The sequence below is a fragment of the Cannabis sativa genome, chromosome 3 (assembly GCF_029168945.1).
Source record: "Cannabis sativa cultivar Pink pepper isolate KNU-18-1 chromosome 3, ASM2916894v1, whole genome shotgun sequence".
NCBI lineage: Eukaryota > Viridiplantae > Streptophyta > Magnoliopsida > Rosales > Cannabaceae > Cannabis > Cannabis sativa.
In genome coordinates this window covers 45,261,223-45,277,047 of record NC_083603.1, presented here as the reverse complement: position 1 = coordinate 45,277,047, position 15,825 = coordinate 45,261,223, and the positions used below count along the sequence as shown (strand labels likewise).

The 15,825-nt window shown below is 32.1% G+C and overlaps 2 protein-coding genes across 5 annotated transcripts; both read left to right on the top strand.

Moving 5' to 3' along the window:
- The first annotated feature begins 4,709 nt into the window (after positions 1–4,709).
- LOC115709821 (E3 ubiquitin-protein ligase RGLG2) lies at positions 4,710–9,348 on the top strand. Of its 4 annotated transcripts, XM_030638055.2 has the most exons (13): positions 4,710–4,969; positions 5,058–5,126; positions 6,045–6,332; positions 6,783–6,867; positions 6,945–7,085; positions 7,170–7,283; positions 7,388–7,485; positions 7,923–8,002; positions 8,080–8,185; positions 8,296–8,423; positions 8,531–8,705; positions 8,819–8,875; positions 8,973–9,348. In XM_030638055.2, exons 3-13 carry the CDS (start codon positions 6,069–6,071, stop codon positions 9,051–9,053), a joined length of 1,329 nt encoding a protein of 442 aa, XP_030493915.1. In that variant the 5' UTR covers positions 4,710–4,969; positions 5,058–5,126; positions 6,045–6,068; the 3' UTR covers positions 9,054–9,348. The 4 variants fall into 4 exon arrangements, with proteins under 4 accessions (XP_030493915.1, XP_030493914.1, XP_060967237.1 ...); XM_030638054.2 differs by lacking the exon at positions 4,710–4,969 and having other exon boundaries at positions 5,090–5,271; XM_061111254.1 differs by lacking the exons at positions 4,710–4,969; positions 5,058–5,126 and adding an exon at positions 5,305–5,513.
- A 1,766-nt stretch (positions 9,349–11,114) lies between these two features.
- On the top strand, positions 11,115–15,825 carry LOC115709228 (aldehyde oxidase GLOX-like). Its single transcript, XM_030637277.2, has 2 exons — positions 11,115–14,195; positions 14,960–15,825. The coding sequence occupies exons 1-2, from the start codon at positions 13,202–13,204 to the stop codon at positions 15,697–15,699; spliced, it is 1,734 nt and encodes a 577-aa protein (XP_030493137.2). The 5' UTR covers positions 11,115–13,201; the 3' UTR covers positions 15,700–15,825.

Here is a 15,825-nt window from a genome sequence, read left to right as displayed (position 1 = left end):
GTAATACTCCCTAAAAGCTGTTATATTAAATTATATGGGACCCAATACTTAGTTGGACCAATAACGACAAGTTTTGTCAATTTTAGGATGGTATTTAGCTATCTTGTCCTTTGTCTTGAGTCAGTTAAGCATGGCCATCCACATAACAAAACTATGCTTCGGGAAGTTTAAGTCGAAAGACATTTTATCTAATGCACCTAAGTAAGACCTCTTCTCTCAAACATCAAGTTTATCTCCTAATCCTTCAAGACATCTGTGTATTGTAATAACATGTGTGACACTGATATTCAGAGAATCCTTGATGCTTCTGGATTCATACGGCATGGAGTTCCTTTTAGGTACTTGGGAGTGCCAATATGTGGGAAGAAAATTTCTTCATCAAAGTGCTGGTGGAGAAAATGGAAGCCAGAATTAGAACTTTGGAGTACTAGACATCTGACTTTTGCAGGATGAGTGGTTCTTATCAACTCAGTTTTGATGGCTATTCACTCTTACTGGAGTCAAATAATAGTGCTACCAAAGAAAGTTATTTCAGAAATAGAGGCTATTTGCAGGAGCTTTTTATGGAGTGGCAGCCATCAACTTAAGGGGATTGCTGCTGTTGCTTGGAGGAATGTTTGCAAGGAGAAATCAACAGGGGCTTTGGGTCTCAAACAGGTAACTGAATGGAATATTGCTGCTATGTTTAAATATATTTGGGCCATTGCGAAAAAAGAAGATAACATGTGGGTGAAATGGGTACATTGTGTACATATAAAAGATCAATCTTGGTGGGACTACAAAGCCAAAAGTAATGATAGTTGGTATTGGAGAAAGATTGTGAAATTAAAAGAGAGAGTGAAAGATCTCTATGATTTAGAGGAAAGGAAGAGTATGTGTAACAAGTATGTGATTACTCAAGGTTATCTCAAACTCATTGCAGCTGAAGATAAAGAGCATTGGCCGAGCATTGATTGGAATCAGCTAAACTTCCTGAAGCATAGTTTCGTTATGTGGATGGCCATGCTTAACCGACTCAAGACAAAGGACAGGATAGCTAATACCTTCCTGAAATTGACAAAACTTGTCTCTTTTGCAGCAGTGAAATTGAGATGATGGAACACTTGTTTTTTGACTGTCATGTTGGGCAGGTTTGTATGAACCAGGTGAAAAACTGGCTGAACTGGAGTATGAGCAAAAGACTCCTACCAGGGGTGATCAAGTGGCTTGGAAAGGCCAAATTGGGCAAGTTTTGTCGAGGTGTTTTGGCTGCTAGGTGTAACTCCATTTTTTGGGAGGAAAAAGTTGTAAAAAGTGATACAATCATAGCACAATTCAAGAATATTACAAAGAGTAGAATTTCTTGTATTTGGCCAAAAAAAAGTGTCCAATATAGATAGAATTTGGTTTGAAACCTTGTAAATATTAAAGATTATTTAGATTCTCTAGTTGGAGAATGCTATAGTGTTGTATAAATTTTCTTAGAATAATGAAATTCACCTGATTCATAAAAAAAAATATATTTTATATATATTATTAATTATTTAATTAATATTTATATAATAATTATAGTATTATACTATAAATCTGGTTATTGGCTACTGAAATTATTATTAAGGTAAAAGAAGAGTGAATTATTGAGTTTAAGAATGAGTAAGTCAATATATAAGAAAGAGAAAAGAAAACCATGAAAAATGTAGTTACTTGAAAATTGAAATTGGGTTCCAACCAAATTCAGTATTCAGACCCATAATATGTTTATTATAAAAGAAAAAAGACAGAAAAAATGTTAAAAATAAAAAAAGATGGTATTTTTAAAAATTAAATTTCTTGAGCCCAAAAATAAAATATTCGGACTCAACCCAATAAAATTTGAACCCGATCAAGCGAAACCCGCCATACCTGACTTGAAACCCGACATACCCGACCACCCAAAAATTGAGTTCGATTGTACATTTTCAACACCCGAAATTCGAAAACTCGAACCCGACCACCCGAAACCCAAAAACCCGACCCAATCATATTTTTTTTTCGTGCCCAATCATATTCGTGCCTCTTAATCTCATGTCAATTTTGTATTGTATTAAAATATTCAATCCGTATTTATTAATAACACTATATATTACTCAAATTAACCAACGTACGTTACTATTATATTATTTACTTTTATTAAATTAAGGAAAAAGAAAAAAAAAAATGAAAGAAAAAGAGAAAAGGGGAGGTAAGGTAACACCTACGATTCTCTTTGACCTTAAGCCCACAAACAACTACTAACTATATGAACGTGCCACCATCTCCTTAATTAACGTATGGATTAGAGCAAGATCTATTTGTACATATACAATAATCAACAATAATCTTTAATCAAAATCTACAAATTATATTAAATAAGAGTTCCATTCAAATTTATGAAAATAAATAATTAATAGACCTTATCCATGCTATGGTCCACCTATAAAAACTATTCAATTTCCCATGCCACACTTGTCTTTTGAATATTTCCTCTCAAACCAATAATTTAATGAATAATAACAATACTATTCAATATACTCATCAAAATTTCTTATTCAAAATAAGTTTTCATTCTTTGTATTCTCCAATTCATTATATATTCACACACTATATTATTTAATTCTTCTATCTCCAAACACATATATATTGAAATTTAACTCAATTTTAAGGAAAAATAGTGTGAAAACATATATAAGAGCATTTCTTAAATGGTCATGTTAAATTCAGCATTTGGTTAAAAAATTATCTGACCAGGTATCACATAATTCTTCTAAAATTAGATAATGTGAATTTATTATATCCTTATAAGCTATAGTTTAAATAATTATTTACTATATGTATAAAAAAAAAATAGTCATAACAAAATATTTAAATTTTATTTTTGATAAACTATTCACAATTTTTTTTTTTAAATTGACAAATAATCCTAAAAAACATATACCATGAAAAAAAAAAAAAAATTCAAGTACTATAATTTTTTCTTAAATTATATATTATCTTTATCTCATATAAATACCATATATAAACATGGTAACCAAATAATATCAAATATATATGTATATATATATATATTTAAACTAGGTGAATGTACGTGCCGAGCCACGTATTGTTAGTTTTATTTAAGATTTTAGTCTTTTTAAGATTGTGAATGTATTTTATTTTTAAAGATTACAAAACTTTTGTTTGAAAAAATTAAATATTTATATTTGAAATATTATTTAATAATATATTAAAAATAATATTAGTGTAATTATAAAATTGTAAATAAACTTATTATTGGAGTAGTAGATTATTCTATTTAGTTTTTTTTTTAACATAGCATTGTAATGTAAGTTTATATCTATAAATATTCTGTAAAGTGTTAATATTATATGAACATCTCCATTTATAAAGCTAAAAAGTGGGTCAATGACATAAGTGGTATATCTGCAATCACACAAAGATAGAAGTGGTATTTCTGCTTCTTATGCTTATCCAGAGAAAACATTAGATAACGTGAGGTTAACTTTAATATATAAAGATTTTTCTTTTTTAAAAATAAAAAAAAAATTATTAATATTCTCCCAAGATAGGTTTGTTAGAGATATATGTGGCTAAGATGATTTTTTTAATTTAAAAAGAAATTATTAATATTTAAAAGATTGTTTAATTTTTTATTGGGTTTATTTAGATCAAAGTTAAATTTAACAGAATATTCTTTTACTTTTAAGTATATTCTGTTAAACCAAGAAATGCCGTTAGATAGACACTTTTAATATATAAAGATATGAGCTTTTCAACTCTTTTAAAATATTCCAAATAAAATAAATCTCACAATAAATTATAATGATTAAGTTTTTAATTTTAGTTATAGTTAAAAATATAAACAAAACTAAGTAAAAAATTGTTTGAAGGGTGTGGATAATTATTATATAAATATCTTTTATTTATGTAAAATTTTATTAATTATTCTAATTTTAAAATTATTTCTCAAAAGTCTAGAAAAAGCTACAAATCTTATCTTCTTCTCCCAAAAGACTTCTTAATTAAAAATTGACTTCTAATATTTTTTTTATCCAAACACTAAAAGGAATTTTTAAATTTTAGAGCATCTTTGATAGAGTGCTGCAATGCTATATTTTAATATTTTTGTAAAAAAATTCTTTTTCAATAGTAGCTAAAAATTTGTGCTAAATTTAATGTATAGTAAAAGTTGAAACAAATTTATCATAAGAGATAATATTGTACCAAATTTAATATACAATTAATATATATTTTTTATTTATATTATTATCATTTAATGTTTATAACTTACTTTAATACACTTTTATAATTATAATATCACCATTATTTTTTAAAAAATATATTTAATTTATTGATTAATAATTGTTTGCACATTGATCTACTTGAAACGAATTCACTTATTGTTGTAAACGCCATCAACAAAGGGTCATTTATGGGTTATGTTTCTCTTTTTTATGATTTTAGTAATGATATTTCTCTTTTGTAGTTTCTCATGTTAAGCGTAATGCTAACAAAGCGGCTCGTCACTTAGCGAGATTCGCTATTCGATTGGATAATAATTGTTCTTGGTTGGGGGAAATTCCTTCTCTAATCTACTCATATATTGTAATGGATTCATTGAAAAAAAAAATAGTGTTTTCTAAAAAAAAAATAATAATAGTTATTATATTATTTTTTATGTCAATTTATATTAATTTGTTATTATATATTAGAGTACAATTGGGAAAGAAAAGCCATATAACATTTACTAATTTTTTTAGCAAATTTAACACATTTTTTTTTACCTCGTATAGCTAATCGAAACGGTGTCATTTTACATCCAATATAGAAAAGAAAGAGTACACAAAATGTGATTTCATTCACAGTTATAAATAATAACAGTAGTGGGGTGAAAATGGAAAACCATAAAGGTAAACGGCGGGCGAAAGTCGGAGTCACTATCGGCCAAAAACAGAAAGCACTGACAAGTGACAAAGTAAACCAAGTCATCCTGTTCATTGTTCTAGATATATTATATCTATATCTATGTTTGAAATTTATTTTAGTATTTATTTTTTTAACAGAAAAGAGAAAAGAAAGGGAAACTTCTTGGAAAGAAAGAGAGAGACCCAACCCAACCTTTTTAATTATAGGTAAGCTTTCTCCATCTACTGCTCTACTTTTCATTTCAACTCTCTATAACTTTTTTTTTATATTGTCATCTCCGCTTCTTTGTCATCATCTTTCACATGCTGCTTGGCTGAAATGCTGCATTTACATTGACCTACTTCTTTTAAGGTATCAAAACTTTATTTTGTTTGTTTTTGTGGGTATTTCAGGAGGATTTTTTGTTGCTTAATTTTTGTATTTTTTTTGTTAAAGAATGGATTTTGAGATGTGGGTCTGGGATATTTTTGTTGTTTGCGGTCTTCAGAGTTGAGTGAGGTGAGTGTGTGATGCTATGTGGGATCTTGAAAAGAAATGTGATAGAATATGTTATTTGTTGCTTTCTGAGATTTCTTTTAGATATGCATTGTGAGGTATGTTTGGATAATTAATGGTTTTGGCTTTAATTGGGGTTTAATTTTGTCTTGGTGTTCAATTCTTAGATTTGGAATAATGCACCATTTGTGTTTCAGAAAGACGATTAATAAATAAAAAGATTCATTTATATGACATTTGACAATTGTGAATACTGAATATTCTTTTATTCCCAGCATGTTACTCTAAAGTTTCTTAAGCTTACTTTTTCAGAGGTTTTTTTATATTTATTTATAATATAATTTTCTGAGAATTTCTAAGGGAAACTTTACCTGTTTTTCTTATCTTCATAGAATCTGGAATTGCATTTGGGATGTATGGACTTATATGTTAAGCCAGTTATGAAACTTTATATATGTGATTCAATTGAAGTAAATAATGCTATTAACTTGTATTAAATAAAACTGATCTCTGTTTGGAGTTTAATATGCCTTGCCAAGTTGTTGACTTTGCCTTAATTGCTTATTACTTGGCTGGTTTCATGACCATCTATGGTGGAATGACTTTTAGAGTCACTTGGTTTATTGCAGATATTCTGTAGGAAATAGAGTTTGATGGGTGGGATACTCTCGAAACGGGAGAGTCCAAGACACCCTTCTTATGGGTCTAGATCATATTCTTCAAGTTATCCAAGTTATCCACAGTCTCCATATACTCAGCCAAGCCAAGAGTACGCTCATCAGCCATACTATGCTAGCCAGCAGCCGTATCATGCACCCGAGTCTCATAGCTACAGTGAAGGCCGAGCCCCCGCTACAAAAAAGAAGCTAGAGAGAAAGTACTCGAAAATAGATGATAACTACAGTAGCCTTGAGCAGGTAAGATAGCTGGAGTATTAGTCTTATGTATATATGTGGTGCCCTTGTCTGAAATGGAACGATATACCTTTCGTGATTTAAATGATTCTATAATTCTTACTTGTTATGTAGTTTACTTAATGTTTCCAAAACATTTAGGCTATATTCTCATGGTAGCTTGTTCAACTCAGGTCATTTTAACAAAAGTTTTTCGAATTACATAAGGTTGAAATCTCAATTTCATTTCTGTATGAGGATTTTACCTAGTGTGCTTTTTCATCCATGTTTTCTGGACTTAATCTGTGCTCTTAGTGATAGCATAAGTTTATAGCAGCAAAAAGGTAAAAAACCGTGAAATTGTAGATGGCATTTGCAATAATTAAAGTCAAAGTCAAGTAGATTACTGCTGAATTTGCTGATGGCACTATATTAATTATTATGATCTGCAATAATCAACTTCTACTTCTTCAGGTAACTGATGCATTGGCTCATGCCGGGCTGGAGTCTTCCAATCTTATTGTCGGTATTGATTTCACGAAGAGCAATGAGTGGACAGGTTTGGTCTCATTTAGGTGTAAAATAGTTCCTTTCCAAAGTGTTAGAAATAAGATGTTTAACTTACTCTTGTATTAGGTGCAAGGTCATTCCACCGTAAAAGCTTGCATCACATCAGTGAAACACAAAATCCCTATGAACAAGCCATTTCGATTATTGGGAAAACATTGTCCTCCTTCGATGAGGATAACATGATTCCATGTTTTGGATTCGGAGACGGTAATTCCTTTGAATGAATGTTGAAGTTTTTATTTTATCACCCTTTCAACATCTGAAATGTTATGTGATCCCAAATGTTGGCAGCATCAACCCATGACCAGGAAGTTTTCAGTTTCTACCCGGATGAGCGGTTTTGTAATGGATTTGAAGAAGTATTGAGCCGATATAGAGAACTGGTCCCTCAGTTACGACTTGCAGGTTACTATTTTGACATGAAATTTCTTTTATTATTTTCTTCTTACCTTGTTGATTATTTGCTTAAATTGCTCTTGTGCACCTTTGGCCTTTTGTTTCGGTAACAGGACCCACATCATTTGCTCCAATAATAGAAATGGCCATCACTGTTGTTGAGCAGAGTGGCAGTCAGTACCATGTTCTAGTAATAATAGCGGATGGACAGGTACTTATTCTATTCTGTATCATTTTGTAAGTTTCTCATCAAGTATTGTTACTAAATACGAATTTGTTTTGTCACAGATGGGTTAATGTGTGAGTAGTCCGAATTCAAACATTTAGTGAGGCTATTATTTTTAAGTGAACAATGACAGTTGGCCATATGGTCTTAAGGTTTAGATTGCTGACAATGTTACCCCTGTATCTTGTTTTCAAATTTGGTTTCGTTTTCTTAAAAAATTGTTTCTTTAAAGAAAGTAACAATTTTATTTCGTCTAGCAGTGTATTTTTACTAAGATGACTTAATAATTAGTAAATAAACTATAATATATACTTAAAAAAGACCTACACTGGCTATCTTCCATCCTGCTATGCTACAATCCCCAGCTTGTTTGTCTTGTCTCTCAATTTTTGAATTTTATTAATTATGATGTGTCATTACAGGTGACTAGAAGTATTGATACTGAACGTGGAGAATTAAGCCCTCAGGAAAAGAAAACTATTGATGCAATTGTGAAGGCAAGGTAATTGCTTGATTTGCTTGTTCCTGTAATCTTAGCTCTTTGCAAAGAAGCTTCTTAATTTGCTACTCCATTCGCAGTGAGTATCCATTGTCAATTATACTTGTTGGGGTTGGAGATGGACCATGGGACATGATGAGGAAATTTGACGATAACATCCCTGCTCGGGCATTTGATAACTTCCAGGCAAGTACTTCTAGCCATATGGAAATAATTAATCTCGTTTTCCTTCATATTTTTTTTTTTTTGGTCAAATTTTGATTTAAAATTGTCTTCTTCTTTTTTCCCTCTTGTAGTTCGTGAATTTTACAGATATAATGTCGAAGAATATGGACAGATCCAGAAAAGAAACAGAATTCGCACTTGGAGCACTGATGGAAATACCATCTCAGTATAAAGCAACACTGGAGCTCAATATCTTGGGGTAACAATCGATCTTTCATTTTAGTTGTCCTTGTACTTGGCGACTAGAGTTGATACCTAAAAAAAATCAATTCCATACATATTTTTTCTTTTTCATTTCTCAAACAGCTGTAGCAGAGGGAAGGCTATAGACAGGGTTCCTCTTCCCCCTCCTAACTATGGATCGGCTTCAGGCAGTGCCTCAAAACGTCCAAACAGTTATCGCCCAAGTGCACCTACTGCTGTAAGAAATGATCCGGGTGTTAGCAGGGCAACTCCTGCCAGTTCAGCTTCTGATAATCATGTATGTACTTATCTAGATTATTTTCAATATCACATTAGTCATCATTGTAGTCTCCGAAGTAGAGTGTTGATGATATCGGATTCTTAAAACCTTAATTTTTGTGATCCTGACAGCTTTGCCCAATTTGTCTTACCGATCCAAAGGATATGGCATTTGGTTGTGGCCACCAGGTGAGTGATCTATGCTGAAAATTTAACTGTTTTTGTCATGCATTGAAAAGAATTAGATAGTTGAATCAAGATATGATTTTTGTTTTATTATTTGCAGACATGTTGCGAGTGCGGCCAAGATCTTGACCTGTGCCCCATTTGTCGTAGCGATATACAGACAAGAATAAAGCTCTATTAGAGAAGAGTGTTAAAAGTTTTGGCACTGGTTTACACTCAACTTGCAGACAGTTAAGCTCATTTACAAAACAATTTAAGGGCAATCTTTGGTTGTGTAATTAATTAGATGTGATATTAGATCCTCTCCTGAAAATAATTCATTGATGGGATGTGGGGTTGGGGTGTTCAGCAAATAATGTGGCTTGTAAATATCTCTAGTTTTTGTCAATTCACAGTGCTCTCTGTACTATTTTATCGGCTGAACTGCCCAAATTCTTTTTCTGCCTAATCTCAACTCAACATACTTCAGATGCTCACAGTATGACAGAACTTTGTTACTCTGGATCATAGGTTTACACATTTATATGAGAGGAATTTGCCAAAGCTAAAACACGAGGAAAATTAAAAGGTAAATTTTGGATTTGTGGCCTCATAATTCATAAAAATAATACATATTTTTGCTTGATAAAACTTGATGGTGTTCGAAGGCTTGACGTACGGACCTTAGAAATTAAGATTTTTATGACAAAAATACTTTTGCTTGATAATGCTCAAATTTAATTTTGGCATAAAAGTTTTTTTTTTCTTTGTTGGAGATCTACATGTTTAAGATGTGTAGATACACATTTAAGAATTGTGTACGTTAAAACCACAACCGAAAATAGGATGTTATTTTGAAAATATATATTACACATCTTAATCGTGTATATATTATATCAAAACAATACCTTAATTAAGAAAAATATCAAAACAATACCTAAATTAAGAAGAAAAAAAAAACAAGCGAAAAAGTATGAGCATGTTTGGTATTGTTTTTTTTTTTTTTTTTTCAAAAAATTGTTTTTAAAAATGAGAACAAAGAATAATTTTTGAAGTTTTTAAAACACAAATCATGTTTGGTTAGTGTTTTTAAAAACAATATTGACCAAAAGTGAATTGGTTTTTAAAACAGAAAACAACATTTTGTTGTTTTTGTAAAATTCTTGTTTTTTATAATTTTGTTTTTTGAAAACTGTTTTCAAAAAACAAGGGCAAACAAGTCAAATTGTTTTCAAAAAAACAATTTTCTGTTTTTAAAATTATTCTTTATAAAAAGGGATAATTACACCACATAATGAAATTTTTAATTTTTTTACGGCGAAATTTTTTTCAAAAATACTGTGTACTGTGTTAAGTTTTCACTGTTGTTCTAATGTTGTTTTTTAGTTGTTCCACTGTTGTTTTTAGTTGTTCTGTTTTGTGTTCTACTTAGAAAAACAATATTTTTGAAAAAATTTCTGTGTGACAGTATTTTTGTAAAAGTTTACCCAAATTCTAGTATTTTTGTAAGTTTCCCTTATAAAAATCTTACTTTTAAGGTCCATTAAGTTGGGCATCAAGCATATTGACTAATATTTACTAATCTATATTTTAATTTAATAAAAAATATAAAAAAATTGAAAATCACTCCTATGTGGGAATATATTGGGAAATAGTGCTATGAGTTCGTGTTTGTAGTGGTTTGACCCCTATTTATCCGTCCTTTTCAAAAAAAAACGAGTCATGTTGTACCACAGAAAAATATAGGTCAAGCTGTGTCGTGCCAACATTTTTAAAAAGTAGGCCCAACACGGCCCGTAGGCTCGATATTTTCGTACTGTATTCAGATTCATGTCGTGTTTTGCTCGTGTTGGCCCATATTTCTTAAAAAGGCTAGCTTGTTTTCATATTTGGGCTTAAATTCGTACTTTTACTTTGTATATTTTTTACAATTACTAAATTATATGTATATTTTAAAGCTTTAGTTACATTTATATAACTTTTGAATAATATTTTACAAATAATTATATAAAAAAATTATTAACATCATTAGAATTTGAATATTTAATTATAAATACTCAAATTTTTATGTCACTCTAAATAAATTACTATATAATCTTAATTTTTCATGTTTTAATAATTTTAATTATAGAATTATAATATTCAATATTATATTAAAGTTTTAACATTATTTTAACTTATTTATAATTGATATATCCATATATTATTATTATTATTATTATTATTATTATTATTATTATTATTATTATAAGATTTTTTAATATATTGTGATGTGCTTTTCGGACTTGTCATGTGTCGTGCTTATATGAAGTTTCTTCACTTATTTAATTTTCAAGTTGAGGTTGTACTTTAAAATTTTGGGACAACATTTTTTTAAGGAAGAAAGAATGTGAAGACTCGATCAAAATTGAGAAAATAAAAAATAAAATAAAATAAAGGAAGTGGGTCCCACACATTTTTTTAATTCATTCGATTTGCCACTCCACTCATCAAACTCTCTCTCTCTCTCTCTCTCTCTCTCTCTCTCTCTCTCTCTCTAAAGTTTCAAAGAAGCCGTAACCACCACCACCACTGGAGACCATATTCTGGCCACCACCTAACCCACGCACTGCACATTCAGACCCCCAACCGTCGGGGATCTCAACCCCAAAGCGGTGCCTCCTCATTCACTACCGTAAGCGAGAGATCACGAGTCAAAGTTTGGAGGTTAAAACTTTGAACGCATTTTTTGATCACATCTGGTGTTCGTTTGATGATCCGTCTTCACCACTAGACTCGGCTCGTCAAAGAGAACAATCTCCACTAAGTTCTGCCCAGCTCGCTACTTTTTCGAGTGACATTTTTGTAGCTCCAATCACTTTCTGGTGATATCGTGTACCTCTTTAACAAATAGTTGGCATGGGTGTGGTCTACTCTTCGAGGTGGTCTTTTTGATATATACTATCTCTATTTTTGGCAAATGTTTCCGATACACAAATATTTTTACTGCTATCGATAATTAATGCGCACTGTTTAAGTGAAGTTTCAGAACTCCAAACTTTAAATATAGTCAAATTATATGTTGTTGGACTCAATTTTAAATATAGAATGCAATGATGATAATTATTTAGTATTGATGGTATAAGTGAAAGTGATATCTAAGATTAGACTAAAAGATTAGAACTTAGGACTTGAGAGCTTATGATAGTCTTTTTGGATAAAGTTTAACAACTTAGGAGAGCTAGACACTGAACTTAATTATTAGACTTGATTTTATTGTGATGAATATCATTTGATATATTTCAATTTTATTAATCTATAAAATGTTTGAAAAATTGAAAACTTAATCTGCATATTTTTCTAGACTGTTCTGGAGTGCCAAATATATTTTCGTACAATTACCTATGCAGGTTATATTTTTGGGTTTTATCAAATTACAGGCGTTATACTGTCAAATTTTCTAAAATAAAGGGAATATGTACTTTTGCTATTCCTGGTGCATGTATTTAGTTTTACTAATGAGAGCCATATTTATCAAATCTTGTGCATATTATTGTTTCACGATCTAATCTATGTGTCATCATAGATAGATCAGGTGTGCACTCACATATATGTGTAAGACCTAAAATCTATACGGAAAGTAAAATATAGCTGTGTAGATATTATTATCATTTATTAGCATTATCCCATGATTACATAACCAATTTCTCTGTTACTGATAATTAATGTTCACCGCTTAAGTGAAATTTTGGAACTCCAAACTTTGAATATAGTGATGTTATATGTCGTTGGACTCAATTTTAAATGTAGAATGCAATGATGATAATTATTAAGTCATTTGATGGTATAAGTTAAAGTGATATATAAGATTAGACTAAACAATTGGAGTTCGGGATGACTTGAGAGCTTAGACTTGATAACAGCTTGATAATTAGACTTGATTTTATTGTGATGAATAACATTTAACACATTCTAAGGAAGTGTTCATATGTAGTACTCAATGTAATGTACTCACCCACTTCACATCTCATATAATATTTTGGAAATTTGAAATAAGTTACAACATTTTCCTTCACTTATAAGTACTAACCCAACTTAACGAGCTGATACCAACCAAAATCCACCTTATTAATTTACCTTGCACTACAAAAAAATACTCTTTTTTTTTTACATGAAAAAAACACACATTTCTTTAAATGCATTTATCCGACTATATTGAAGCAAAAGATTTCGTTCACTCACTTCTTGCATGCACTATAATCCACTGGTTGGTGAATTTGAGAGTGCAATACATATATATATATAGCTAGCTTCTTCTCATACCAAAACACACACCACTACTCTTCAGCTCTCAATTACCATATTTCTAACATGGGAATAATCATAACAAAAACCACCATATGTGCTATAATCTTAATTATAACACTCCATTATTCCATTTTACATATCAATGCAGTAAACCCCTCCTCTTCCAACCACACAAGACAAGGCCGTTGGGACCTTTTACGTGAAAACGTAGGTGTAGTAGCCATGCACATGACCTTAACTCACCACGGCACAGTAATCATCTTCGACCAAACACAAGCCGGCCCTTCCCGGTACAAGCTCCGCCGCCGCTTCAGCAGTGGAAGACATTGCTCAAGTTCAGGCGACGACGCCACCGACTCTTCATGCTACGCTCACTCTATCGAGTACGATATATCAACCAACAAAATAAGAGCTCTCAGAATGGACACAGACCCTTGGTGCTCCTCTGGATCTTTCCTAAGCAACGGGACACTCCTCCAAGCGGGCGGAAACGGCCGAGGAGCTCGAAGAATCAGATACTTTCGGCCTTGTAACAACACCGAATGTGACTGGAGACAGTCCAGGACACAACTCTCGGAGGAGAGGTGGTACGCTTCGAGCTTGGCGTTGCCGCAACGCGATAGGGTTGTTGTGGTTGGTGGGAGGAGAGTGTTCAGCTACGAATTTGTTCCCAAAATGTTATCGAACGATCATCGAGCTTTTCACCTACCGCTTCTGAGCCAAACGAACGACAGGAATTCGAGAGGGAATAATCTTTACCCATTTTTGCATCTTTCGTCGGATGGTAACTTGTTTATTTTTGCTAATAGGGACTCCATACTGTTTAACCACAGACGGAACAGGGTTGTTAAGAATTTTCCGAGAATACCGGGAGGCGGTTCGAGGAACTATCCGAGTACTGGTTCTTCTGTTATACTTCCTTTGAATCATAATGATAGGTTTCAGAGAGTTGAAGTCATGGTCTGTGGTGGCTCCGCCTCTGGGGCTTACCAAGCTTCCCGCCGCCGTCATAGATATCTTCAGGGCTTGGATTCATGTGGAAGGATGGTTATCACAGGTACGGTTAGGACTACATTTTGTTTATTTATTACTTTGTCTAAAATTTACATACATAACGGAGAAAACACTAGCTTGTACACTAGTACAGCTAGCTAGCTACTTTAATATTAAAGATGATTATGAGAATTGCTAATATTATGTAGCATTGGGACTATACTACATGTTTCGATAAGATTCAAGATGATATATACCTTGTTTGACAAATATTATATAATTTAGAAAAATGATAAAATTTAACCACCTCTAGCACCCTTACATTGGTGCAATTAAATATTGAGTGGTATAATTTAATTTATTAATTTTTAAATAATATCCTTAACTAATTTTAAAACTCCAACACCAATAATTCCGTGCTCTTTTAACTTAAAGTAATAGGTTTTAAAAAGAGAAATGCTAAACGTAGTGCCTAGCACTCTTTTATGTGTGAATATTGCTATTAGTGATCCAAGTATTGGATCTTATATAATTTAATATAATAGTTTTTAAGGAATATCAGTAGTCAATCGTAATACGACATTTCGAGAAAGTGTTACGCATTACGAATAATGCTTAATAATAATATGCTCTTTTAAAAAATATCCGACACCAATGATATATGGAGGCTACTTTTAGGATGTACAGGCACCACTATCAATGATTTGTCAATTTATATATAGATTACATGCAATTTTCGGTAGTGTAACTATCATGAAATAATATTTTTGTATTTTTGGTGTTTCGTTAATTAAAAATTTAACTTGTATGTGCAAAAAACAAAAAAAGGCAACACACACAGATGGAGAATGGAACGAATGCCAGGTCCTCGTCTAATGAACGACATGCTTCTCCTCCCAAACGGCGACGTATTAATCATAAACGGCGCCAAAAGGGGCGTCGCGGGTTGGGAAAGAGCAAGAAACGCGTCTTTGAGGCCATTCCTGTACAACCCAACAAAACCACAAGGAAGAAGATTCTCCCTCCTCAGCCGCACAAACATCCCAAGAATGTACCACTCCTCGGCGGTCCTCCTTCCCGACGGGAGAGTCCTAGTAGGTGGCAGCAACCCAAACGAAAGGTACACTTTCAGGGGCGTAGATTACCCAACTGAGCTAAGATTACAAGCTTTCACTCCCCACTACATGGACAACCACTACAACCCCACTAGACCCTCAAACGTCACTTTGCTCAGCCAACACCTTAACGGCGTCGTTTACGGTTCAGAGTTTCACGTTCGTTTTTTCATGTCTAATACAACAACAATAAGCAGGCCCAGTCGCGACTTTGAGTTTGTGGTTTACGCGCCGCCATTTACGACTCACTCAATGTCGATGAATCAGAGGTTGTTGAGGCTGAGAGCTAAGAGTGTGGTTACAGATAATAAGAGCAGTAGTGGTTGGGTTGAGGCAGTTTTGGAGGCTCCTCCTTCTCCTAATGTTGCTCCATCTGGTTATTACATGCTTACTGTTGTTAATCAAGGGATTCCTAGTGTTTCTCAGTGGGTTCGGTTCATACATAGTTCATAGTTTATAGTATTTCTCTTGAGGTTTATAGTTTGAAATGGGTTGAAGAATAAGTTTAACAATGAGACCCTTTTAATTATTATATATAGCTCATATAATTAATGAAAGAATTACACCTTTTTATTCTTA

Coding starts and splice junctions, on each gene's coding strand:
- LOC115709821 (XM_030638055.2), top strand. CDS start 6,069: ATGGGTGGGATACTCTCGAAACGGGAGAGTCCAAGACACCCTTCTTAT. Junction 7,284..7,387: donor CCCTCAGTTACGACTTGCAG/GTTACTATTTTG, acceptor TTTCGGTAACAG/GACCCACATCATTTGCTCCA. Junction 8,186..8,295: donor GGGCATTTGATAACTTCCAG/GCAAGTACTTCT, acceptor TCCCTCTTGTAG/TTCGTGAATTTTACAGATAT.
- LOC115709228 (XM_030637277.2), top strand. CDS start 13,202: ATGGGAATAATCATAACAAAAACCACCATATGTGCTATAATCTTAATT. Junction 14,196..14,959: donor TGGAAGGATGGTTATCACAG/GTACGGTTAGGA, acceptor AAACAAAAAAAG/GCAACACACACAGATGGAGA.